General features: G+C 51.5%; 2 protein-coding genes across 3 annotated transcripts in view; both read left to right on the top strand.

Annotated features, from left to right (window-relative positions):
- TDRD7 (tudor domain containing 7) overlaps nucleotides 1-3,831 on the top strand; it is a 38,401-nt gene extending 34,570 nt beyond the window's left edge. For both annotated transcript variants that reach the window (XM_021380802.1, XM_021380803.1), the window contains exons 15-17: nucleotides 68-561; nucleotides 969-1,129; nucleotides 3,329-3,831. In XM_021380802.1, coding sequence (XP_021236477.1) covers nucleotides 68-561; nucleotides 969-1,129; nucleotides 3,329-3,549 — 876 coding nt within the window. In that variant the 3' untranslated portion in view covers nucleotides 3,550-3,831. The remainder of the gene's footprint in view (nucleotides 1-67; nucleotides 562-968; nucleotides 1,130-3,328) is intronic.
- On the top strand, nucleotides 6,823-27,280 carry TMOD1 (tropomodulin 1). The gene is made up of 10 exons (XM_021379988.1): nucleotides 6,823-6,878; nucleotides 10,289-10,452; nucleotides 12,285-12,441; nucleotides 15,315-15,434; nucleotides 17,622-17,711; nucleotides 19,931-20,061; nucleotides 21,611-21,718; nucleotides 22,221-22,364; nucleotides 23,292-23,436; nucleotides 26,965-27,280. Exons 2-10 carry the CDS (start codon nucleotides 10,333-10,335, stop codon nucleotides 27,027-27,029), a joined length of 1,080 nt encoding a protein of 359 aa, XP_021235663.1. The 5' UTR covers nucleotides 6,823-6,878; nucleotides 10,289-10,332; the 3' UTR covers nucleotides 27,030-27,280.

Below are 27,359 nucleotides of genomic sequence, written 5' to 3'. Positions count from 1 at the left end.
CTGTACAAACCCAGATGTGAATTTAGCGGTTGTTAATTGGAAGTTAAACTGTACTTTCTTGTTAAAGGTGGTTAAACAGGATAGTTCAAAGGGAATTGCACACGTGTACTTGTTTGCTCCTGAGGACTTCCCAAACATGGATCGTAGCATCAATCGCCGGATCATAAATGCAGACCTGTGGAAGCATCAGAAGGATGTTTTCTTGAGCGTCTCGCCCACGGGGGCTAGCTCCACAAAAGTGACAGGTGATGCAGTGTCGGCTCTACAGTTAAATCAGGGAAGGCCAGAGAAGAGAGATTCGCTGGAGCCTGCTGTGGAGCCCAGAGCTGCAGAGTCTGCCACTGATATGCCACCAGCTCTACCCTTGTCAGAGGTGGGTGGGTTCATGGACGTCTATGTGTCAGTGGCCTGCCATCCAGGTCACTTCATTGTCCAGCCTTGGAAAGAGCTACATAATCTGGAAGTCCTCATGGAAGAAATGATCCTGTACTACAGCATGGCAGAAGAGAGACCAGTGAACGTTGAAACAAGCAAGTTATACGCAGCTAAAATTGAAAATCGGTAAGTATGTACTTTTTAATTAAAAGCAAAATCGTTGAAGGCGAGCTTTTATCTGTAGCATTACTTACATGCTGGTAAATCATCACGCCTAGCTGTTTTGGAGCTAGTGACAGAATTACATATTTCTCTTTAATGCTTGGCCTTCCTGCAGTCCCTTTGGGAAATGCTTTATGTGTGCGTTGTTAACAAGGTGGGAGATGTCTGATGGTGGCTGAGAGATTAGGGGAGTAAATGAGATTGCGGTCTCTTCATGTTTCCAGACAGTATTTGGAAGGACTTGTATTCAGGTAATACCAGATCTGGGAAGCTTGAGATGTGTTGATTAGAATCTTGTGGTTATGTGTTACTTTTCTGGTGCTTTGAAATCATGTTAGTACAAACTGTATTTATTCTTTTCCTTTTTTTAGCTGGTACAGGGTGATAGTAAAAGGAATTCTTAGAAAAGGCTTTTTGTCGGTGTATGTGCTGGACTATGGTAAACATGAGGTTATCAGCATAGATAAAGTACAGCCACTCCTGGATAAATTCAGAAAATTTCCTTTCCAAGCTATAAAAGCTCAGCTTGCAGGTATGTGTTAAGCATCTGCTTTTTTTCTTTGAGGGGGGGTGGGGGGAGGAAGCGTGGTTGTGTTTTACATCAGTGGGAAACCAAATGTAGAACTGTGTGTAGAACTGTAAAGGGGACAAAGCCGAATGCTAGTGGCATTATTTTCTGTTAAAGTAAGCATATACTTGCTTGCAAAAACCTGCTCTATGCATGCATGTCTTCACCAGCAACCTGCTATTAACGTAAGGCTCTGTTTTTCTTCTTTACGTAAGTGGTGATGGTTCGGTTTTATTACTTAATTCAGTGCTTTTAATTAGCATGTATAAAATTGAACATTGTCTAAACTTCCACAGCAGCTACTTTTCAGTGTCGTAAATGTTTATCGTTTCACGTTTATGGTGGCTCTTATGCAAAGCACACAGGGAAATGAAGACCAAGTGGCTTAGAGGTCTTTCAACATCATAGATCATGAAGCGTGGAAGTTATGATGTAGCTGCTGATAAAAACTTATGTTCTGGTTATTCTGGTCTACAGAAAGTTAGGGGATAGATGCAGAGTTTCTGGATAAGATTTATTTTGTATCTTGCCCTATTTACTGTTTTCCAGTGCATATCTGGAAGCTGAAGTTGCCTGAAATAAATTGGTGTTCACAAACAGACTGACTTCATTAGAGGGATGGAGACTGCCATCAAATGTGCAATCATGTAACTGAGAAAACTGGGCATAGAGAGAGTGCAAATAAAACCAAAAAATTAAAACTTGGACACTCTCTTCCTTATTTCTCTGATTTTTTTTATTTCATGTTTGCACTGCTTTCAGATACATATGTCTCTTCTTACTTGACGATTTCCACGTTTGCTCAGCACAATTTAAACAAAGTTTAGATTACAGAATACGCTTTCTCAGAATCATAAAATCATGGAGTGGTTTTGGGTTGGAAGGGACCTTTAAGATCATGTAGTTCCAACCCCCTGCTATAGGCAGGGACGTGTCCCAGTAGAGCAGGCTGCTCGCAGGGTTGCAAATGGACAGGGCAGCACAAAGTTAGTGCTCTGCTGCTTGCCTTCTGTGGATCTGCTTTCCTGCATAGCTTCAGGGTGACCTTTAGGCTTGCTTTGAACCAGTCAAGAGGTTGGATGTGTTCCCACTAGGCTGGAGTCCTAGGAGGTCAGTGTGGAAGTGAAGCTAACTTCTAGCTGTCTTTGTACTGGGGTAGTACAGGCTCCAGCCAGGAGAGCCTGCAAGTCATCAGGTTTTCTTGCCTCACATCATCCCAAGTTGCCCATTAAGCTGGGCCTTTGGGCTGCTCATACAGTCACAGCAGGCTAGGTGAGCCCAGAAGAATGGTAACTACCTTCCTAATTTTTTTTTGTTTTTTTTTTCTATAACTTGTAAGGAGTTTATGTGCTTGTGTCGTTCTGTCCAGTTAGCTGCTGATAGTAAAAGCAGAGCGTTGTCACTTTGATTTGTTTCTTTTACCCATAACTTGCTTCTTGGGAATTCACGTGCAGCGTTTTGAGCCCATTGTGTCTAGATGCTGTCCACCACCAGCACTGATACGGGGAGATGAAATTCCTGCTCTGCAGGGGTCACTTCTTGGTGGATCACAACCGTATGCAAAAGCCCGTTTGGATTGCAGCATCGTACCCCTAAGCAGACCAGCCTTTGTGAGATGCAGATCTCAAAAAAAAATAAATAAAAATAAAAATAAAATAGCAGGAGTTGTGAGGTATTTAAGCTGGCGTTTCCCTTCAGTTTGTCTCTGCGGGACTAGCTTGGCATTTGAAGGTTTTTTAGGAGCTACTGCTGCTTTAAGATGGAGAAAATCCAAATGAAGGCTGTCGCTTCAGCAGACTCAGGCAGAATACCAATTAGTGTTTTCTTTTGTTAGCATCTTTAGTTTCCTTTTTGTCTAGGTGACACGACTTGATCATACGTGGCAGCTACTGTTCTTGGAAATACTCCATGAGTTAGTGCCTTTGCCTTCCACTTCTGCAAAGCTGTCCATAGCTTTAGACTCTGAGAAGAGAGAATGTTCTAATCTCTGTAATGATTGTGTGGGAGATGAGTAAGCGCGTGCGTGTTTTTTAGATTTAAGCTGCCTTTGCTCCTTGAATGTCAATTTTCTCAAGTCTTTAACCCCCCGCCATCTCCTGATAAACTTCATCACTCACTGGTGCAGTCCACAAGTGATGTTCTCATTTGCTCTGTTTGTTCTAGGAGTGAAAAGCCAGCAGTGGTCAGAAGAGGCATCAATAATATTTCGGAATCGCGTGGAGAAGAAGCCCTTGGTGGCACAGATACAGGCAATTAATGAAAGCACTAACTCCTGGGATCGGAAAATAGTCACCTATTTAGTGGACACGTCTCTTCCAGATACTGACATATGGATTCACGACTTTGTGTCTCAAAGTCTTGCAGAACTTTCAGAAGCGGATTAATCACCGCTTCTGAAACGTAGCAGCTCAGATTCTTTAGCAATAAAATAAGTAACAGGCTTCGAAGAGAAATTTAACTATTCTTATATTGCCTTGAAGAGAGTAAGGGGATAAACTTTGAAAACATGTGTTCTGTGAAAAAGATCTGCTTAACAAGTTTGCTTTCTGTTGACTTCAGGTTGACTTCGTGAAGTTTTGCACTTTGTTTACTACTGTAATACTAGAATGTTTGGGTGAAAATACTAAATAAAAAGTTATTTATCAATAAAACAGTGTCGAACTGTTCCCGTGATCTCTCCTTAATTTTGGTGGGCTTCCTCTCTCGTAGGTATTAAAATGTACTTCTTGCCATTACTGGATGCTCTCTTTTTAAGTAGAATTTTTATCACTTGGGAAACAAGGAAGCCACGCTCTATTTCTGCATTCTTTGATGAGACATGCATTGCTGGTGAGACTTCCCTCTTCCTTAACTTCCAAAGGGATGAACAGCTGAAACTGCCTAGTCTGGGGGCAAGGAAGTTTCATGGAAGCGTATGGACTTCCCAATGTCTGCTACCCTGCTTGCTGTTCGTTAGGAGTTGTGCTGGTTTTCTGCGTTCTGCCCCCGTCCTCCAGTTCGAGGCGTTCCTTTCCCTTCTTTCTGATAGTTCACTTTTCATGGGAAATGATCCTGAGACATCTGAACAACTGCTGCTCCCAGGGAACGGGAGCAAGTAGTGTCCTGCAATCACATGGATCAGTGCTTACTCGTGATCTGAACACAGTATTTATTTTTTTTTGTCTACTTTTGAATTTGAGTGGCCTTGGACGTACCTAGGGGTAATAGAGACATTCTTGTGTTTCTTAGCCTGTTGCCTAGATGCTGCCAGCATGGGTAAGGGAGAATGGACAGAAGGGGAACTGCGGCTCAGAAACATGCAGAGCTACACTTGGAGAAGAGGAAAGAGCCTGGCAGGTGTTCAGGAGAATGAAGATGCTTTTTGAGGTTCTTTTCTTACCCTCACTCTCTTAGTTGTAGCTGGTGGCTGCTCTGGAATCTAAACAGCCTTGAGAAGAAGCAAGGAGCGTACTCATCGAGCCTCATTGCACAGATCAGTTCTGGAGTCTCCACGTAGGCTGCTTCGTATGGTGCCATGGTTCAGAGAGCTGTTACGTGATGAAACAGATCGGCAAACTGAACACCACCGCTCTCACAGAGAATTATGTGCATGCAGGAGCATCCTGGATTGGACTGGAATAGGGTTAATATTCTTCGTAACAGCTGCTGTGTTTTGGATTTAGGATGAAAATAGTGCGATAACACGTGGATGTTTTAGCTATTGCTGAGCAGTGCTGCACAGAGCCAGGGATGTCTCAGCTCCTGGTGCTGCCCTGGCAGTGAGGGGGCTGGGGACAAGGAGCTGGGAGGACACAGAACCGGGAGAGCTGACCCACACTGCCCAGAGGGATGTCCTGTACCACGTGGTGCCACACAAAATCAAAAATATCAGAATATTTTAGAATACCACCCCGAGAGGTGCCCTGGGGCAGGGTGGTGGTTGTGCATGGCCAGGTGTGCGGGACGACATGAGCAAGTGTCTGCTGCAGCTTTTAGTTCGGATGATTTTGGGACTTCACCCGTGAGCAAAAGCAGGCTCCTGAAAACTGGATCCCAGCGATGCGAGAGAGTGACAGCCTGATGCACTGTGCTGGAGCGTGGCCTGCATCAGCCGAGCAAAAGTCGTGCACATTCAAGGGCAGGAGAACCTGAGAAGTCACTGTAGGTGAACCAGAGAGCCAAGCCTCGCTGCCATCAGTCACCTCTACGGCAAGAAAAAAAACTGGATGTGGAAGCCAGCTCGTTTAGGAAGAACTTTTGGCAGGGAGAAGTGGGTGAGGCAGGCTGCTGTGAAGCACCGTGGGGATGGGAGAAGCAGGAGGCAGCAACCACCCGGTCCCTGTGTCCGAGCCAGCTGTGAGATGGGCAAAATGACTGCAGCCATCGCCCCAGCCAGCCTGCTGCCACACGGCTGCTGCGGGGCTGGGATCACGGCGCCGGGGCCCTGGCAGTGAAGCCGGGCAGCAGGGATCCCTCTCTAGGGAAGGGCAACTGGGGCAGGGACACGCACCAGCATGCGCAGGCAGGTCCTGACAGGTGGGATGGGAAAGCACCCCTCTGCGAGCTGGTGGGTAGGGGGTGATCTTCCCATGCTGATCACCCCGCGGCGACTCGACAGGTTGTGGCAAGGTGGGAATTGGCCTCTTCTCCTGGGTAGCAGTGATAGCACCAGAGGGAATGGCCTCAAGTTGCAGCAGGGGAGGGTCAGGTTGGGTATGAGGAAGAATTTCTTCACAGAAAGAGCGGTGAGGTGTTGGAACAGGCTGCCCGGGGAGGTGGGGGGGTCACATCCCTGGAGGTGCTCGGGGAATGTGTGGATGTGGCACTGAGGGATGTGGTCAGAGGGCATGGAGGAGGCGGGCTGATGTTCCACGAGGCAATCCTGCTGCTGTTTTCCAACCTCCGTGATTCTACGGTGATAGCTGCCAGCCTCCAGGAGTCCTGCAGGCAGGTTTGGGTGCCCTCCTGCAAGAAAGAGGTGGTAACTTACAGAGAATCCTTCTGAAGACAGGAGCAGTCACATCTGGGAGGCTTGGAGGGAAGGACTCAGAGTTAGCCTGGATAAGAGAGGGCCGAGGAAGGAACATCTGTAAAGGGTTTGGGGGATGAAAAATCCATTATAGGTAGAGAGAACAGGGCACATAAGGGCTTAAACTGCAGATAGGTGAATTTGGGTGGGAAGGCAGGGAATTGCACTGAAGCCCAGAAATCCATGGGAGTTCAAGTTCTAAAAATGGGTGGGATGTATGCGCAGAAGCTGGGGCTGTCCTGCAGGCTGTTGCTAGGTGTGACAAATCCTCCTTCCCCCTTTACCGCGCTGGATGCTGCTCTGTACCCGGCGCTCCGTGCCGCAATCACGGACCGGCCCTGCTGCGCGATACCGGAGCCCGGCGGGCGCGGAGGAGCGTGCCGGGCAGCGCCGGGAGGCGGTGTTCGGACGCCGCAATATCGGCTGCTCTACGTGCGCAGCGCGGAGAGCCCCGTGCCTGCAGCAGCTGCAGCGCTCGGCGGGTGGATGGCACGGGAGCGCCGCTGCTTTGCGCGCTCCTCGCTCCCGTCGGCCGCCGGGCAGCCGGCAGCCGGCACCGGGCGCCGAGTGACGGCCGGGCCGGGCCGGGCCGTGCCGGGGAGCGGGGGATGAGCGGGGCGGGGCGGGCAGCGGGCGGTGTCCGCGGGGCGGGACGGGCTCCGCGCGGAGCGGGAGGCGAAGGCGGCTCCGCAGGCGGCGCCCCGGGTACGTGCGCTCCGGGTGCGCCGCGTTGCTCCGCGTTGCGCCGGCTCGCGGGGCCCCGCTCCTTCCGCAGCCCGGCCCGCGTGGTCTCCCCCCGCCCCGGGGCAGCCGCGGTGCGCGGGCTGAGCCCGCAGTGCGGGCGGCGGGCGGTCAGACGCGGGCTGCGGCGATGCTCTGCCCCGCGCACGCGGTGCCCGGCCGGGCGGTCGGAGCAGCGCAGCAGCCGCGCTCGCTCCTGCGTCCACCCGCGGCCGTCGCGGGGCTGGCGGAAGCGTGGGGCGGAGCCGAGCTGGGAGCTGCGGGCGGCCGAGTTTCCCGCGGAACGGTTCGGGTCGCAGAGCGGGTGGCACTGCTGGTGCCTCGGGTGCGAGCCGGTGCTGCTCGTAGGGATCAGAACTCACGCAATGAAGGAGCAGATAGCGGGTGCGGGAGAGCCTGGCCCCAAGGAGGAGGACACGGAACTGTGTTTGCACGGACACGGAGGCGGCGATGTGGCTGCGAGGGATGGCCATGGGACCACTGCCTTGTCTTGCATTAACAGTGCGCTGATAATGAAGGCTGCTTAATGAGAGCCGGTGCTGAGCCGTGCGGCTGAGGGGAGGAGCGCTGGGAGGCACAGGTGCGTTTGGACGGACCCAAAACGATCCCTTCCAGAAGCTGCTTTTCAAACATCTCACCGAGCTGAGCTTGAGTTTTCACATTGTGCCTTGCGTTAGCAGCTGCTGCCCGTAGAGCTTTCCTCAACCCAGAGGAAATGCAGGTCCTCGTGGAGAAGCCTCAGCTTCCACTGCCAGCAGGATGAAGCTGTGCCTGATGGACCCTGCACCGTGTGCTCTGCTTTGTTGGGAGCTGGGATGATTGGACTTGACGATCTTGAAGTTTTTTTTCCAAACCTAAAGGATTCTAATGGTGCTTGGCTACTCTACAAGCTGCACACGTGCTTCTCGACATAAGAAAGCTGCAGAGCAGGATGGGATGACAGCCTCCTGGAGGCTGGGTTACACTCTGCTGCCGAAGCAAGTGGCTTAGCCACGGTGACCTTCAACCACGACCGAGCTCGTGGTGGTTGAACAGCCTGTAGCGGGGGAAAGCAGCTAAACCAGCTTGCATTGAACCAGAATCAGAGCTCAGATGTGAATCACAGCAGCAAGGACTTTGCTTCAAGTGGGTAAATGTTGTGAATGGACAGGTGTTTTATTTTGTCAGAAGTGGGGATCAGCTCGCAGCCCAGTTCCCATCCTGGCTTTCGGAGGAGGAACCTGGGCAGCAGTACAGTCCTGTGGATTCTTCTAAGACCAAACTATGGGAATTTTAGATGGGAAGGCAGCTCTGGAACTTCTTGGTCTATCATCCTCCTCTGAGCAGGCCCGGTCCCAAAGCTCTGTCAGGCTGCCCAGGGCCTTCTCCAGCTGAGCTTTGCAAACCTGAGTGGTGATCCCATCTGCTCTCTGGTCTCTGTCCAAGTTCTGCATCAGTTTGTGGCAAGGAATTTTTCACAGATCCCCAGTTAGAATTCCTCTTGCCACAGCTCATCCCCATTGTCCCCTGCGCTTCTCCCAGGCTCCTCCAAGAGAAGTCTGGTTCTGTCTTTCCTGCAAGTTCTTTCCCTTTGGACAACAGATGACTGCAGTAAGAGTCCTCTGCTGCCTTCTGTCCTGATTTCAGCTGAGACAGCGCTGATTTTCTTCATGGTGTCTGATACGATGCTGCATTTTGGCTCTGGGAGAAAAGCAGTGTTGGTAACACACCAGTGTTTTAGCTGCTGCTGAGCAGTGCTGCACTGAGCCAAGGCTGTTTCAGCTTCTAGTGCTGTCCTGCCAGCGAGGGGCCGGGGGGCACAAGGAGCTGTGGGGGCAGGACTGGGGGTCCAACCACAACACCTTCCCTCTCCGGGATGAAGATGTCTGGCTCTCCCATCTTCTCCTCATGCGCTCTGTGTTTCTTCATGCTCATCCTGACGGCCCTGCTCTGTACCCCTTCAGCTCACCCAGACCTCTCTTGTGCTGCGGGCGTCACACTGGATGCAGAATCCAGATGTGGCTCCACTGGTGCTCACTGGAGGGGAATGGCCTCTGTGGGCATCCTGGCTATGCACCAGTAGAGCCAGCCAGGGTGGGCACAGGTCCCTTGCAGGACCTGCAGACTCCCTGCTCGGGTCTGCCCAAGAAGGATTGCTGGCTCCAGGTATGACACTTGTCACATTGCATTCCTGTGACAGCATGCCTGCACTTGTGTCCCTTGTGGGCAGGGGCTAGCAGTCGTCCCATGGGCTGCGGAACCAGGGAAGACCTGCCTCCAAAGGTTGGCTGCAGTCCTTCGTGGTAGCAGTGACAGAGGTGCTGGCTGACATTGTTTTGTGTTTTTTATGCTGTAATGACAGCGGCTTTGAATTTGGTCTCAGGTTTATGCTTACAGCATGAAAAAAGAAAACTCCGTGCAGCATCGGCATGCTGTGCGTACGTTTTGTTGCTGCTTCCTTCCTTGACTGAATGAAAGCAGTACTAGGAGCTTTAATAAGATGCAGCAAGAAATCAAAGCCGCAACCTTAGGAAGATGTAAAGAATAAATGCGATGGTGCGGCGTTGTGATGAACCGGGTTCATTCATACCCAAATGTCCAGAAGTGCTGCAGGGTTTGATTTTTTTGGTGTAACACTGCGGTGGTGTGGGAGGATCTCGCTGGTTTTTGGAACACGGGTGAGCTGCGGGGAGCTGTGTTCAACCACCCCCGGCCGCTGCTGTGGGCCAGGGTGAGCTGCCCCAGGTGGGTGCTCAGCACGCGCTGGGAGACGAGCTCCCTGCTGGCACCGCCGCGAGCAAGGCGTCTTTCCCCAGCCCCAGGTGCTGAGTGTCAGGAATGTGGGGACGGCAGCCGCGCCAGGGGAGGCCGAGCATCTGAGCAGATGACGGCTCTAAATTTAAGGGCTTGCCGTCGAGCCGTGTACGTGTTAATGTGCCCTTTTGTGGCCAAGCTAAAGATAATTTTCCTATCTGGAACAGCAGCTGCCCTACAAGTTGTGCAGAGAAAGCGCCCTGCTTGGGAAAACGTGCTTTAAATAAGTTCAGTATCCTCCATGGCTCTGAGACAGAAAATGGTCAGGGGGCTCCAGAGGGGTCCTTGAGCACTGCCACTGCTCGAAGGGTGGGTTTAGGAGTGCAGCAGTGCAGCGTTCCCATGGAGGTGGCTCGCACCACAGGTCCGTGGGACGAGCGCCGTTCTGCTGCTGCAGCCATGGATCGTTACTCCCATCTGGGAATGGGCAGGGGCCCTGAGCAATCTGACTGAGCTCTGGGGCTAGCCACGCTTGGAGCATAAATCTTGTGCAACTCTGTGATAGCCAGCACTCCCCCGCCAGCAGGGCTGCCGGGTCATGTTTCATGCAGGCAGTGCTATGCTCTGTGTTTGCATTTCAGGTCCTGCTTCGGCACCGGAGTGAGATTCGCCAGACTGCTCTAAGATGTCTTACAGAAAGGAGCTAGAGAAATACCGGGACCTGGATGAAGACAAGATCCTTGGAGCCCTGACGGAGGAGGAGCTCAGGAAGTTGGAGAATGAACTGGAAGAGCTGGACCCTGATGTAAGTCACTTTTAAATGAGACTTGCTAGGTGGTGAATCCCCTGTAGCTGTGGGCAGATGAGCTGCCCTAGTGACCTGCTCCACGACCAAATCCTTTGCAGAGCCTGCACTTGGTGCAAGGATGGAGGAGGCTGGCGAGCGCTGGCTGTGTATGGGGCTTTGCTTTTGTGGTGTTCCCCTGCCTGTTCCCAGCACGCACACTTCAGTGTGACAGCACGGTACCGATTTCTGGCTCAGCAGTTAATGGCCAGACTGTTGGAAAACTTGCCTGTTGTTGCATGGTTGTTGCTTTGCACCACTTTTTGCAGCATGGCGCTGGCCACTTGGGCTTCTTGCACTGTCCTGACTCCCTTATATTTTGGGAAGATCTGCCTTGATATCTGGGAACCTGCGGAAGCTGGATAGTCACCTTGGAGGGGGTATTTGGGATTTGTGGGGTGGGTTTCATTTTCACAGCAGACTCCAGGTGGTTGATATTTCCCTGCGCACAGACAGAAAAGCAAACCCCAAAGTTCTGCAGGGTGGGCCGGTTGCTTTATCTCTTCCTGACACTGGCAAGGGCTGCATGAATGCACACACTGGTCTTCATGATGCCAAGCAGCGAAAGCTTTTTGGATGCAGAGCTGTCCTGTGCCCATGGCAGGGGATGTGTGGAGCCAGCTGGCGGGCTGCTGGCTTACGGCAGCACTAGGCGATGAGGCTGGGCACTGCCAAGTGAGAAATTGCTCCTGTGATGTGCAGTCGGTGTTAACTAGGGGAAACGATGGGTAGCATTGATTGCATCATCAGTATTTTTAATTGCAAATGTCAACAGAGAAGAATAATTAAGGGGTGTCAGGCTGTCTTCCAGGATTATGCGTGTGTGCTGGTAGGCTCACCTGGCACAGCACAAAGCTTGAGAAGCTTGTGCCTGATCAGCACTCTCCTGCATTGCCCTCCAGGTTTGGATGTGCCTAATTGTTTCCTATTAGTTCTTCACAGGATTTTCACTGCAGTAGGTTTAAATTAAAGTCTCTTACGTTGGTGGGCACAGAAAAATGAGCATCTTGTTGAAAATCACCTTGGGTGCCTTAAAAAATAAATGGTGACTTCTCTCCAGCAAAGCTTTAAAGAACATGCTTAGTGCCAAATCTGGGAACAGTCTTACTTATTGCATTAAGGCTGTTCTATATTTAAATATAAGCAGGTGCTTACGTGCCGTATGTGTCAGGCACAAAGCAACTTCCCATGGTGGCTGGTGCAGCTGAATAATGAGGAGGCAGCCTGGAAAAAGGGCTGGAGCTCTCAGGGCTTCATTCTGCAGTGGGACTGCGAGCGCAGCCATTCTGGCATGACCTTCTCTGCCTGCAGTCGTGTGCAGGGTCACACGAGAGCACTGCGGCTCTCGGGTCTGCTGCGTGACAGATGTGGGGGTTTGCCTGAGCTGATCCTCATGGGACCAGCGTGCACAGCCTCCAGCTCCATGTCCGTGCTGGCACATGAGCAGAGAAGACACGCTGAGCTTAGAAGGTTGCAAAGACAGTAAGCGCATGGGAAGAGGGCAGGAAGAGTGGCTGAGAGCCCCTGGAGAAAGGGTGGTAGTTGCTGTCGTAGAGAGGCATCCACTCGGCAGCATGGAGATCTTGCAGTAGAGCTGGCGTTTGAAATATCATGCTGAAGTCTTCAATGGGTGGGAGTCAGCGGGGCTGGATGGAGTGAGCCTGGGACGCAAGGGGAAGCAAAGTGTCCAGCGGTGTAGCAGAAAGGCAGCGTGAGGAGGGAGGTGGAGAAGGGCAAGGGTACAATGGACCTGGCCTGCAGGGATAATCTGTGTTCCTCCCTTCTGTGCACAGAATGCATTGCTGCCGGCAGGGCTCCGACAGAGAGATCAGACACAAAAGCCTCCAACCGGCCCGTTCAAAAGGGAAGAGCTCATGGCCCACCTAGAGCAGCAGGCAAAAGACATTAAAGACAGAGAAGACTTGGTCCCTTTCACTGGCGAAAAGAGAGGTATGGTCATCCTTTGCAATGTGCTGAAGGCGGGTCGGGTGGGAAGCCTGCAATGCATGCAGGGCAGGAGCACTGCCACCTCCTCCTGCAGGTGCTGCTCTGCCTTCCACCACTGCTGCTTGTGCTCCATGCTTGCACCTCGAGTTCCTCTTGGAGCAGAGGAGCAGCATAGCTCCACTCTGCTGTGGTGATCCTGACGGTTTCCTTCTGGTCTTCATCACGTCGTAACAGTCCCAGCTTTGTTTTCCAGTCTGCCACAGCTTGTGTGCCCCTGCCTTCCCGCACCATCCCTGCGGCGGCTGATGCTGTGCCCATCTCCTTGGCTCAGGGTGTTGCTCTGCCTCATCCCTTTCCTTTCCTCCATCCATCATCTGATTACCCAAATGACTTCCCTGCTCCCACTGGCGCTGTGAGCGTGATCTGACATGGGATGTGGTCTGCTCTGTCCTTGCCTCTCTGCTCCAGGAGCTTCTCAGCAGCCACCTTTTGCTGCAGCGTGTCCCTCTGCACCGCATTCCCCCCCCCAGCAGAAGAGCTGCTGGTATGCTGTTCTCTGCTGGTACCAAAACACAACTGTGTGAACATGTATTGATAACTGCCGCCTCCCAGTGCAGCCTCCCTCGAAGCTGCCTGCCCCGTCTCCTTAGTGATCCCCGTTGCTCACTGGGGGAGGATTGGCATTAAATCATTCAGTTTGACAGAAAAAGGAGTTCTCCTTGGAAGACAGATGAAAAGATGGAACTGAGTGCTGTCAGGAAGATTTAGCAGCTTTCAGCATGCCTGAGCCTGGCTGTGGTTGCTAGCCCTGCTAGTGCAGCAGGAGGGGGAGGTATTTGGGTTAGTTCACATTTTCTGCTCTGCACTGCGTTAATCGTGCTTCAGTGCAGTGTGATCTCAAACGTGTTGAGCATAGTTTGCCCCGTGGCAGGCCGTTGAGTGAAGATACTGTTTGTATTGAGTGTCAGCCAGAGACAGCACACTTTTCCGTGTTAGGTGCTGGACTGGAAATGAAGGATGGCTGCCTTCCTGACGGAGCAGTGCTCCCACTCATGCTGCTGGGCACGGAGCTGCTGCGTTACCATACGTAACACCGCATCCAACAGCCCCACTTCACGTGTGGTACAGCACGGCCAAGAGAGCAAGCTTCCTGAAACTCAACCCCACTGGTTACGGTGATACGGCCCAAAGGAGCTGGCAGAACTGAGCTTGCCCGGTGTTTACTATTTCTTGCCCAACTGACCAGATAGCACGTGCCGTCTGCGAGCCGCTGGGCTGCTCCCTGGCCCTTGGGTGCTCTGCTGGGCCCTGGGCTGTGTGGGCACGTGGCCTGCTGTGCAGAGCAGCTTTGTCCCGGCTGAGGACAGCGGCACACGGGGAGGAGACGAGCCATTTCACCGCTTATTGCCACCCCCATCTCGCTTCGGGAGAGCCCTCCGTGCAGCTGCTTCTTCCCTGGGGCTAAATTTAGCTCCTCTGTGCCTGCACACCCCTGCGAGCGGGATCTTTGTTTCTCCCCTCCGGTCTCTGGCTCTGGTTTCAGAGAAGAGACGAAAATAGCCCTGGCCGGCATGCCAGGCCCCGCACTTGCTATCTCTGCAGCCACGCTGGGCTCTCAGGGGAGGGCGGGTAGGGCCCTTCCCCGCTGCTGGAGCCCACCCAGAGCCCTCTGACCACGGGAGAGGTCCCTGCCGGCACATGCCCACCATCAGGGGAAAGCCCAAGGGCTGCTGCTCTTTTCTTCTCAGGGTGGCAGAAAGGCAGTTCGATGGGTGACAATGCCCTCGGCCTGGTGCACGTGGCAGCTGTGCAGGACAGCAGACAGCGGTCGAGTTCCCCAGGGAAGGCTGGGCAAGGAGGTACCTTGTGAAGGAGGCACCTTGTAAAGAGGAGGCCAGTTCCTTGGCCTGCAGCTGTCCCAGGGCCGCAGCACGGCGGCCTGCACCCGCCATTCCCTCTGCGTCTCTTCCCCTGCCCTAGTGCCCTCTGCAGCCACGCTGAGGCGCGGAGTTGCCCAGCCTGCTCCTCCTTACAGCTCTGCTGCCCATCCTCCTGCTTGATGAATGACTGTGGTCCCTGCCGCTGCCAGATCTCCTCACCACCTCCTTTCCACCTTTGATTTAATGCTGTGCCCTCCGCTGTGCACTTGGAGCTGCCAGAGTGGTCTCAGGGACAGGACTGGCCTTGCACAGCACTCCCGGCCACTGGCCTCCCTTTGTCCGCCCACGTGTTGGCAAACCCATGTGCCTTTTGCACTTCTGTGCTGCAGCCTTCAAAGAGGTGAAGTTTCCCAGGCCAGGCTGTGCTTTCTGAGCGCTGTGCTCAGAGTCGTGGTGCTGTACGAAGTGCCAGCCAGCTGTTGTGGATACAGCTGTTAAAAGCATCCAGCTCCAGCTGGGAGGTGTTCTGGCACGCTCAGGTAGCACTGTGGTGTTTGCACGGACGCTTGCTTACTCCCCCTCCTCAGCAGGACAGGGGGAAAAAATGTGACGGAAAAAGGCTCAAGGGTTGAGATAAGAGCAGGGAGATCACTCACCAATTACGGTCATGGGCCAAACAGATGCAGTGTGTGGAGATCAGTGTGATTTATTGCCTATTGCTAAGGGACAAGAGCAGCAAGATCCAAAAGCAAACTAACATCACCTCCCCCATCCCCCTCCTCCCTCCTTCCCCCAAGCAGGACGGAGCACTGGGGGCTGCAGTCAGTCCCTAATGCTTCGTCTCTGCTGCTCCTCCATAGTCAACTCTCTTCTAGGTCTGGGTGTCCCCGCTGCCTTTTTCACCATGCCAATCCTACCCAGCAGCAAAACGCAGCCCTGCAGCTGTGGGACAGGTGCTGCAGCTATGCTGACTGTGACCTCACTTTGCATTTATAGGAAAAGCTTGGATCCCCAAGCAGAAGCCGATGGATCCTGTTCTGGAAAGTGTGACTCTGGAGCCGGAGCTGGAGGAAGCCCTTGCTAATGCCTCTGATGCAGAGCTCTGTGACATTGCTGGTAAAACAGTTACATGTGAATCAGGGTTTGAGTTATTTTGCTGCTCATTTATCTTTGTTTTTTTGTTTTTTTTTTAATGGGAACTGAGCTATTGAGCTCTTTGCTGCTCGTGTAAATGTCACCAGTTTTGACAGGATCTAGTTCTTCATTAAAAGGGAAACATATATTTAAAGTTACTTTCAATCCCACGTCCCCGTGTGATTCATGAGGAGCACGGACCAATGCTGGGCAGGGAGAAGCAGAGTTTATCTGTGACCCATTTGTTTCTCCTTTCTCTGCCACCAAACCTCACAAACTTCTGCATGTCTTCTTCACAAGCTTCTTCCTTGAAGCCAGACCTCTAGGAAACAACCACACGGACCCAGTGAGAACCTGCATTCCTAAGGCAGCTGCCAGGTTAGGGTCTTCCAAAGGGCAGCGTGCCATTCACCATACCAACCGGGACCTGCGCACACCGAGGAGGATGTGCCTCAGCCAAAGGGTGTGCAGACGTCTTGGTTGCTTCACCAATGCTTGTATCCTGCTGGCATAGCTGTTATGGGTAATTCAGTGCTGCTGGGGCTGTGCTTTCAGTCCCCTGAGCTCCACGCTCCCCAGCAGCATCCTCCTTGCTGTGATCAGGTGGGATAACCCCACCAGCGAGATGTCTTCCATGCAGTAATGGCATGTTCTGGCTCAGAAATGCCTTTCTGCACTGGGGATTTCAACACGCATGCGCTGTCTGAGCACTGCTTCTCGTTGTTTTGCTTTTCTGTGGTGCCCCTAACATCCCGTAAAGCCCTGCTCTGTCTTTCTGAGCACTGCTTGAGGCAGTTCTCTGAGGCAGTTATTTTCGCAGAGAAATACTGTCCGGGACACTTAGTTCTGCACTTCTGGGGGGAAGATGCTTGGAGTGGTAGCGGGACTGGTATGACACAAGCTGTGCTGAAGGCTTAGTATTGACAGTGCTGCTTTTCCAAGTTTCCTAAGACTGTGACACAGCTCCTGCCTATCTAGCAGGGCTCGTTGTCAACCATGACGCATTGGCAAGCCCAGTGGGACAGTCCTTGTGTGTGGCTCCTGACAAGTCCTGGACAGGATCCTGTGCCTTTGGTGCACTGGGGAAAGCAGAAGTGGGAGGATGTCTGTTGTCTTGGGAGCCTTTGGGCAAGACATAGTAAGCGCCACACGGCAGTTCCCTGTCACCTGCCAGTGTAAACTCCAGCCCAGCATGCCTGTGCATGGCTGTGATAGCTGCCCCTTTTCCTGCCTGCAGCCTTGATACTCGCGGTGCTGGCAGGTGGAGGGGCTGTGTTGTCAGACTAAGACACATTGCAAAGTGCTAAGCCTGCAAATAAATGGCTTTTCCTTGCGATCTGGTGCCCCTGAAAATTTGGGTACCTGGCAGAGAAAACAGAGACAAACACTCCAAGTTGCCATCCTTGCCTGAACTGCCATCTGGAGGAAAGATAACAGCAATAATAACTTTATGTATGTATTTATTTATTCACAAAACAAGTTATGCACAATGCAATTGCTCTCCAGCAACACTGACTGATGCCCAGGCAGACCCAGCTCCTTGTCGCCCGGCCTCCTCGTTGGCAGGGCGGCACCAGGAGCTGAAACACTCCTGGTTCTGTGCAGCAAAGTGAAGCACAAAGGTTGATTCAGAGTTCCCCTCCAGCTTGTTGCTGCATTGCTGCACTTCGGATGCCTGTCACCCTGTGTGTAGCTGCTGGAGGGGCTGTTTAGGCTGAGCATGATTCGCCACTTGTCTCGCGACCAGGGGTATTGCAGACCATGGCACATGCCCAGGTGAGCAGGGTGGTGAGGATATGCAGGCTCCTGCTGCACTGGATCCCTCAGGTTAAATCCCACCGATGGCATTTTTTTAAGTTTGCCTTCCCCATGTTTTTTTTTACGTGATGCTGAATGAAGGGTGTTGTTGAGAGGCTTTGGCTGTTTGTTTGCTGTCCACACAGCAACGTTCCTTTTCTGTGAGTCAAGCTGCGCTGCCATGAACAAGAGAGCATTTGAGCCCTGTTGTGCATCTGTGACAGCAAGGGGCTTGGTCCCACCTTCATACATTGTTCTGTGCCTGGACAGAGAAATGCAGTGTGCTGCTGACTCTGTCTTGGGCAGCACAGGCATGTGAGCCTTCAGGCTGTGGAGCCTGCAACAGATTCTGTTCTTTTGTTTTATCTCTAGCCATCCTTGGCATGCACACCTTGATGAGTAACCAGCAGTACTACGAGGCACTGGGCAGCAGCACCATCGTGAACAAAGAAGGACTTAACAGTAAGTGATCCAGCATGCCTTGCGGGCTGCAGCATTTGCCTGCCAGCTTGGATGCAAAGGTGAAGTGGGAATTATTTTTAGGTTGAGGGTTGCTTTTTATTTTCACTGGACTCCAGCCACTCCTGCCAGGCTCGTGTGTGAGCAAAGGCCCCCTCCTTGGGGGGCCCTCTTTGGCTGGAGAACAGTTGCTACAGCTGTCCAGCGTTGGGCTGGTGCCTGCCAGGGAGACGTTTCCTTTGCGGTCTGCCATCTCCTGGTGTTTGCCAGAGCAATGTCTCTTCTAGGGTGTGGAGTGGCTGCCCCTAACCAGGGGGCACGTGTGAGTGGAAGTGCTTCCTCCCAGAGTCTGTTCAGCAACTCCCTTGGGAGGTCAGCTGGAATGTTAGTCCATGTTGAGCAGAAAAGGTGTCTCCTGGGAAGGCATTCCAGCCAAAATGGTTTCTTCATGTCAAAAGTAAAGCGCATCGCTTTCAAGAGGAGGTGAAAATATGTCTTCATGCTCAGTCTTCCCTTCCACATCGTGACCAGCAGGGGAGGACAGGAGCCGCTCAGAGGAGTGGTGGTGGTGGAACCCCAGAGCAAACTTATGGGAAGAAGCTGCTGCATTAGCTGAGAGAACACTTGGCAGTGCTGTGGCTGTCCCTTCTTTGCCATCTTGCATCTTCGTATGGGTCTGCTCTCAGCTGGGTGTTTGAGGAATGTGTAGGATCACGGTGTCCTAGAATGGCTTTGGTTGGAAGGGACCTTAAAGCCCATCCAGTTCCAACCCTGTCACGTGGGCAGGGCTGCCCCCCACCAGCTCAGGCTGCCCAGGACCCATCCAGCCTGGCCTTGAGCACCTCCAGAGATGGGGCACCTCAGCTGCTCTGAGCAGCTGTGCCACTGCCTCACGAACCTCAGGTTCATAGTGAAGGCTTCCTAAAACCTAACCTGAATCTCCCCTTTTAGTTTAAAGCCATTACCCCCTGTCCTATCACTGCACACTCTGATTGAGTCCCTCTCCATCTTTCCTCTAGCTCCCTTTGAGTGTTGGAAGGCCACAGTGAGATATCCCCTGAGCCTGCTCTTCTCCAGGCTGAACAAACCCAGCTCCCTTAGCCTTGATATCTTTATAGAAGAGGTGCTCCAGCCCTCTGATCAGATTTGTGGTCCTCCTCTGGACCCGCTCCAGCAGCTCCACATCTCCCTTGTTCTGGGGGCTGCAGAACTGAATGCAGTGCTCCACACTGAGTCTCAGGAGTGTGGAAAAGAGGGAGACAACCCATCCCCTCCCTCCCCTGCTGGACACTCCTCTTTTGGTGCAGCCCAGGATACAGATGGCTTTCTGGGCTGCAAGCACATTGCCAATTCATGTCAAACTTTTTGTCCACTAGAATCCCCAGGTCCTTCCCTGCAGGGCTGCTCTCTACCTGCTTGTCACCCAGCCTTGGTTTGTGCTTAGGATTACCCTGACTGAGGCACAGGACCTTGCACAGGTTATTTGTGTGGGCCCACTTCACCAGCCTGTCTGTGCCCCTCTGGACGACATCTCATCCCTCAGGCATGTTGACCACTCAATTTGATGTCACCCACAAACTTGCTGAGGGTGCACTCAAATCCCACTGTCCATTTTGCCAATGAAGATGTTAAGTAGCTCCCCTCCCATTCTGGACCCCTGAGGCACACCATTCATCAGCAGTCTCCACCTGGACATTGAGCTGTGGATGGTTACTCTTTGGATGCAGACATCCAGACAATTCCTTGTCCGCTGAACAGTCTGTCCATCCAGTCCACACCTCTCCTACTTAGAGACAAGGATGTCTTGTAGGACCATATCAGAGGTGGATCCCGACTGGCAGAGCAGTCTGATTGCTGGTGCAGCCTCTGGTGCATTTTTGCTCTGCTCCCACCAGTGATCCTCAGCCCTGGCCTCATCCAGGAGGGTGCACAGCTCACATGGGTGGCATGCCTGCTGTCACCTGGCTCTGGTCCCCAGGAGCACATAGCAGCAGACACCAGCCATCCCATGCTGGTCGTCTCCAGTGCCAGGCAGCATCCCTGGATGCACGTGAGCGTGTGCGAGGCTGGTAAATGCTTGTGCAGTCTTTCATCTCGTGTCTGCTGTTCAGATCATACTTCTTTCTTCCAGTGCTGCTCTTTGAAGAGGAGAAATGCACCTAAAGAGGACATGCCATTACTCCGGGTGCTTAAATTTTCCCTTTCTCGCTTTTCACTTGCAGGTGTGATTAAGCCCACAAAGTACAAACCAGTTCCTGATGAGGAGCCAAACTCAACGGACGTGGAAGAAACTCTGAAACGAATACAGAACAATGACCCTGATCTTGAGGAAGTCAACCTTAACAATATCATGGTACGTGCACCTGCCTGCTGTACTCTCTAACAGCACCAAACATTTGATATGCAGAGGGCAAAGACCAAGCCTGCTTTGCTGCATGGGGCGATGCCATAATCCTGCACATGGCCGGATAAGAAACCGCAGTGCTTCCCACCTTTTGGGCAGGAGGAATTGGTGCCTGCTGTGGGATAATGATGTGGAGCTGGTGCCTGGATGCAGGTGCAGAAAGCAGTCTCCAGCCTGTCTGGTTTCAGGTGTTCCAGGTTCTTTTGGTTTAGTCAACTGCATTTGGTAGAGGTCGGGTAGAGACCATTTTCTGTAAGGCAAAATGGTGGGAAGAAAATGGCTTTGTAATCTTGATGCTTGCCATGAAAATACAAAGTGTGTAACCCAGTCCATCTCCCACCCTTCCCTTCTTTGGGACTCTTTTACATCTTGCAGAAGGGAAACCAGGGCACGGTGCTGCTTCTTATGTGGCTCCTAAGTGCATACATATATGGGCAGAATGTATATGTACACTGTATATGTACATTCTGCCTGTTTCCTGACTTGAGGACTCGCAGCCCATGGGGTCTGCTGAATTATGATGCATTCAAATGGCAGGAATGTGCATGTCACGAACACTTGTGCTGTGCAGTGTGCACCTGTTTGTAATGAAAAGGTTTTTACTTTTGCATATTCAGTTGAGGCTAGTAACTCTGAATGTCTGGGGAGGACACCAGCCTTGGGTTCTGGTTGGAAGACAGATATTTTTGGTGTTAGATCCATGATTTGGGGACAGTTTGTAAAACTGGGTGGTGCTGGTAAAGGAGATAGATGATAAGCTGCTGACTGCAAATAGCTTTGACTATGGATGACACCAAACGGTGGCATCCAGTGGGATGAAAATACAGCTTAAAATTTTAAACCAGTGAAAATTCTGCAAAGGGTACCTAAAATGCTCATTAAGCAAAAATTACTCATTGTGGATGAACTGAGAATAAGCAGGATGGATTTCCTTTCTGTTCTGGGACATACCATGGCAAATGTTATTCTGAACAATGTTGTTTTATAGCAACATTTATACTGCTTTGTAGCAGTCAGAAGTGATTGTAGTTTGCTCTAGAGGGAAATCATTTCAGGTCTTTCTGGATCAGGCCCCCATAGCTGGAATGTTTCTGGAAGGTAATCTGGATGCTGGTCACTGCTGTCATTCATACTAGGAAGCATAGGAGCAGTGCCGTGTGGGCTTATGCATCCTAGCAGTGTGTGTCTTCATGAGTCTAAGTTCACATGTATCTAAGTTTCTGGAGAATTAAATTAAACAGCAGAGAAATTACATCTCCAAACTAAGGCAGTGATCTATCAGCAGGGTGGGAAAAAGGATAAAGACATCACCACGCTCCTTAGGCGATGCAATGATAGCAAGAGAGCTTATAAAAACACTTATCAGTCCCTTCCTAAATTGCTTCAGGGCGTTTAGTGAGTTGATCTCAACGAGAATTTAGAAATATAGATTAAATGTATTGCATGTCTTTCGTACTGATGATGACCTAACACAGGTCCTCTGCATTCCTTTTCACAGAATATTCCCATACCAACTTTAAAAGCCTGTGCTGAAGCGCTGAAGACTAACACCTACGTGAAGAAGTTCAGTGTAGTTGGAACGAGGAGCAATGACCCCGTTGCTTTTGTAAGTGCAGTGCCACGCCATGTTGGCTACTCGTGATAGAGCTGCAGCAGGGTTTGTTCTTGGGCAAGGTATTTTCAGAGCCAGGCGGGCAAGGCTTGCAACTAGTGGCAGGGCGGTTGTAGCGTCACATGGAGGAAACCTTGGGCAGGTTGAAGGTTTTCCAAAGCCACCGTGCTGGCTTTGGAAGAAAGATGGAGAAGAAGAAGGGCTACCACAGGGCAGCCACGGGCAGGGGCTGTCCCTTTTTGGGGTGGGTCTAAACATTTCTGCGTACAAGGCATTGCCGTGGCCTCCAGCACGCTCAGGTTCAAGAATTCCCTCAGAATTAGAGGGAATCCCCCTCGTCTTTCACAGAACTCTCCCTTGTGGTGGCAGTGACACCACAGAGCGTACCAGCTCTTCCAGGTATCCTCCATGAAGAGGGGAGTGAATCCCATCCACTCCAGAGCGCTCTGACCCTGCCTGGGTCGTGCCAGCTCTTCCCATCTGCTTCTGCCCGCAGGCACTGGCGGAAATGCTGAAGGTCAATAACACGCTGAAGAGCCTGAATGTGGAGTCAAACTTTATCTCTGGGTCTGGCATCCTGGCTCTTGTTGAAGCACTCCAGAGTAACACATCCCTCATAGAGCTCCGAATCGACAACCAGGTAAAGCAAGGATGAACAGGAGCTCTGTTCAAGTGACAATATCCTGCTTGCAGGGAGTCAGATGGCTGGCTGAGGGGGAGGGGGATGTCCTGCTGCTGCTGCCAGTTTGTTTCGGGGAGGTTTTAGCTCCTTGTTTGTGCTGCAGGTCTGCTACTACCTTCAACAGTTAACAACACAGGTTGTTAACTTGTTGGGAGTGCAGTGATGCACCTGCCAAAGTCATGCTGTGCTCTGAGCTCTTGGTTTAGCTGGAAGCCTAAATAATAATGGTTGTTCAGTAGCACCAAAATGTTTACTGCAGTGCAGGGAAAGAGCAGGTACACATCAGGAGGGCTGTGGAGAGCGCAGTGGTGCAGACGTCTTGGCAAATTTGTCTTCTGCAGAAATCCAGGGGATGGAAATAAAGCTACCGAGCTGTTAGGAGCTCTGGGTCGGGTGGCCTTGAGATCAAAACGGTGCATTCCTTAGGCACCTCTCAACTGCAAGTCTCTTCAGCAAATGTAGTCTCCAGGCAGAGCTTGTAGGTGTCTGCTGGAAGAGCCGGACCACTTGGTTGTACTGGACCAGGCCAGGAGGTGTTCCAGCAGCTCCAACTCAGAAATGGCAAATGGACCAACAGATCCACAAAAGGGAAGGAGTAAGACAGCATATATAACTGCTCGTCCTGAACCTGAGCAGCGTGACGGGGATGGTGAGTCTCCAGGCAGAGGGGGCAAAAATGTGCGCAAGTCTCCTACAACAATAAAACAGATGAACTTTAATAGTAGAGGTAGCAGCAATAGCAAGGGAGAAGCAGAACCATCTGGTCCGTCCCCTGGCCAGCTGGTGGCAGCTGAGGGCTGTGGCGGAGAGGCACTCGCTGAATTGTACAGCAGGAACGGAAGCACATCTGTCCTCACTTGCTCTTCTGTTTTCTGTTTTCAAAAGAGCCAGCCTTTGGGCAACAACGTAGAAATGGAAATTGCCAACATGCTGGAAAAAAACACCTCCCTGCTGAAGTTTGGGTACCACTTCACTCAGCAAGGCCCCCGGCTCCGCGCATCCAATGCCATGATGAATAACAATGACCTAGGTGAGTGGGGCTGGCTGCAAGCCCTGCAGCTGCTGTGGGCAGTCCCTTGTGGGAGGAGGACAGCTGCTCACTCACAGGCTCTGGTGGGTGGACTTGTGTCAGATACCACCTCCTGAGGGGCCTGATGATTCCTTCATCCTCAAGGAGGAACAGCCTCCACCAACCAGTTCCCAAATGCTGCAGGACCATTCATGGTTGCTGTTGGCATGGCAGTGCAATGTGCTCTAAACCTGGAGACGCTGTGGAGCCCAAAGTCCTGGGTGAGAGTGTTTCTGGACATAACAGTGGGTCTTGCTGGGAAGGAGTGAGAGCTGCAGATGTGCTTTGGTAATGTGTCCATGATACGGCATATGGCAGTGCCTGTGATTCCTGCCAACTGCTTGTCTTCCTCCAATTTCATTTCCACTCTAGCAAGGAGGTGAAAAATAATGGAGTTGCATTTAGAACGCAGTGGGACTTGGCCCATTCTCCTCCATAGAGCAAATTGGAAGTATTTCTAGGGAGAGGTGGGAAGCCATGTGGCTTTCAGTTCTGTTTATACTCTCAATGAAGTAATCGGAGCTGCTTGTGAAGCAAAACGTGGTTAAGTCTGAAAAGTGATGTTTAAGCTAATGCATGTGATGGAGGGTTGCCATTGCCTGGCTCCTGGCTGCCATAGAGCACTGGATATCTGTCCAGCAGATAAATATTGGCAGTGCCAGCCCAGGTGGGTAGATGAGGTGATTACAGATATAACCACCAAACCCTTCTGAGCAGTGACAGATGTGACAGGCTGGGACGAGCAGAAGTTTGCAGACCAGGTGTTTGGTTTGCACACTGGGAGAAAGCCTTCCTTGGAAGTTTGCACAGCGCCCAGGGACAAAGCCAGTGCCTGCCCTGCCATAGTGCAAGGGAGATCCCTGCTAGGAGGTGGGGCCATCTGAGGACAGACCGAATGTATAAATGGCAGTGGTGAAGAAATGGTGAAAACCTAGAACCCTGCATTTTAATCTGCATGTGCTTTACCATATATGGGGTCTTCTGCTCATTCCTGAGTCAACTTCAGATTGGAAAAGCACAGCAAATGCTAAGCGGTTGTCAGATGATAAATGCAGTGTCATTTTTGTTGGGTTTTGTTTTGTTTTAAATAACAAAGCAAAATTGCTTCAGGCAGTACCATGTTCTTAGGAAACATGGCCAAGCATAGACCTACGGTCAATTCTTTGCTGACCACACAGAATACTTATTACAGTTCATTGTGTATTTATTCTGCCTTCTGCTGGATTTCTGTTCACCAGAGAGCTGCTCCAGGAAAGGCTTGCCATTTTCTGTCTTCTAGAGCAAGGCTTTTAATGAACATGAATAGACAGTATTCAGTTGGAAGATCTGGATCTAATATTTTAATTATTCCTGCTTTGAAGGGAAGGAATGTACAATTTTGTCTTCCATGTAGCAGTTGCACATTTTGCGTCTTTGACCATTCAGATCTGCATTTGTGTCTGACTTGGTTCTTGTTTGCAGCTCACTCTCAGTGGTGTGATGGTCTCTGTCAATAGCTTCTCACCCCTACACCTGAATGATGTATAAGTACAGAAAAACTTTTCCTTTTCTCCCTGGCAGCAAAACCTCTGTGCTCCACTCTGGTGCTCTTGCCTACCATCGCCTGATGCTCCTGGTGCTTACTCTTGGTTCTGTAGCTTCTCTTCTCTAAGATGCCCTATCTGAACCAGCTGTGAAGGCGTTCCATGCTCATGAGCTAAATTCTGCATCCTCTCTATACTATTTTGTTCTGTTTTTCCCTCACACATTTCTTGAAGTCAGGAATGCAGCCGTCAGAGCTGTAAAACAACTTTAAGCATAGACATGAAGCTGCTTTGACCAACTTAATCATGATTGAAGGGCTGAAAGCTCAAGTTGTTAGTTTTTTTTATGTAGATATGGATATATGTTTTATTAATTTGACTGGGAAAAACTAGAAGAACGAACTATGACATCTATCTCCTCTTGTCTTCACATCAGTCATTATCACACGCCTTCCAGCAGAGATCATAGAATCATAGAATGAGCTAGGTTGGAAAAGACCTACGTGATCATCCAGTCCAACCATCCACCTACCACCAATAACCCCACTCAAGCATGACTCTCAACGCTCTATCTAAATGTTTCTTGAACACCTCCAGGGTCGGTGACTCCACCACCTCCCTGGGCAGCCCATTCCAGCGCCTGACCACTCTTTCACAAAAGTAGTGTTTCCTAATGTCCAGCCTGAATCTCCCCTGGCGCAACTTGAGGCCATTCCCCCTCGTCCTGTCACCAGTTACAAGAGAGAAGAGGCCGACCCCCAGCTCACTACAACCTCCCTTCAGGTAGTTATAGAGAGCGATGAGGTCTCCCCTGAGCCTCCTCTTCTCCAGACTGAACAATCCCAGCTCCCTCAGCTGCTCCTCATCAGGCCTGTGCTCCAGACCCCTCACCAGCTTCGTCGCCCTCCTCTGAACACGCTCCAGGGCCTCAATGTCTTTCTTGCGGTGAGGGGCCCAAAACTGGACACAGTACTCGAGGTGGGGCCTCACCAGGGCTGACTCCAGAGGGACAATGACTTCCCTACTCCTACTGGCAACACTATTTCTGATCCAAGCCAGGATGCCATTGGCCTTCTTGCCACCTGGGCACACTGCTGGCTCATGCTCAGCTGAGCATTGACCAATACCCCCAGCTCCATTTCCTCCACACAGCCTTCCAGCCACTCTGCCTCAAACCTGGAGATTTTCCTGGGGTTGTTGCGGCCAAAGTGCAGGACCCGGCACTTGGTCTTGTTGAACCTCATCCCATTGCCCTCAGCCTAGCAATCCAGCCTGTCCAGATCTCTCTGTAGGGCCTCTCTACCCCCAGGCAGATCGACACTTCCTGCCAGCTTGGTGTTGTCCGCAAACTTACTGAGGGTGCTCTCAATGCCCTCATCCAGGTCATCAATAAAGATATTGAAGAGGACAGGCCCCAGCACCCCTGGGGAACACCACTCGTGACCGGTTGCCAGCTGGATTTAACTCCATTCACCACCACTCTCTGGGCCCAGCCCTCCAGCCAGCTCCTTACCCAGCAAAGAGTGTACCTGTCCAAGCCACGGGCTGCCAGTTTCTCCAGGAGAATACTGTGGGAGACAGTGTCGAAGGCTTTGCTGAAGTCTAGGTAGACCACATCGACAGCCTTTCCCTCATCCACCAGATGGGTCACTCGATTATAGAAGGAGATCAGGTTGGTCAAGCAGGACCTGCCCCACAAAACCCTGCTGACTGAAGAATGAGGGAAGAAAGGCTGAAAGTAGCTTCTGGATGCTAAGAATGAGACAGCAACCTCAGCATGCTTTCCTTATCTTTGATCTCTGCAGGGCTGTACCTGCCCCTCAAAGCAGGCATTCAGAAGCTCGTGCTATAATTTATCTTTCCTGGCAGAAAGTGTTTCCCAGGTCCTTCTCACAGCAGCAAAGCCACGCCTGCCACCCAAATCTTCCCATTGCTACGACTGACTCCTTTTCCTCTTCTTTTTCAGTCAGGAAGCGAAGACTCGCGGAGTTGAACGGGCCCATTTTTCCCAAGTGCAGAACTGGAGTGTAGCTCCCAGCCATGGAGGTCGTGCCCAGGGGGCCTGTGCTGCTGTGAAAACCTGAAGGCGAAAAAGTGCCTTGACAGAGCTATTTGTGGTGCCTCGGTTCTGTTTCGTGCACTAACAGTTTAAAGTAACTAGTGGCTGTAGTTGAAGATTTTTATCCAGTAGGACTGTTGATGTTTTCTGTAGAGCTGGAGACTATTCAAGCCAGTAACCTGCCAGTGTTATGCAACCCCAGTTGAGCGTACGACCCAGTGTAAAAGTAACCAAATTAACCTAGGACCTCATTTTTCTACAAACCTTCTGCAGTGTTTCACAGAGGTAGGATGTGGTATGCA

The sequence above is a fragment of the Numida meleagris genome, chromosome Z (assembly GCF_002078875.1).
Source record: "Numida meleagris isolate 19003 breed g44 Domestic line chromosome Z, NumMel1.0, whole genome shotgun sequence".
NCBI lineage: Eukaryota > Metazoa > Chordata > Aves > Galliformes > Numididae > Numida > Numida meleagris.
This window is presented reverse-complemented; position numbering and strand designations above follow the sequence as displayed.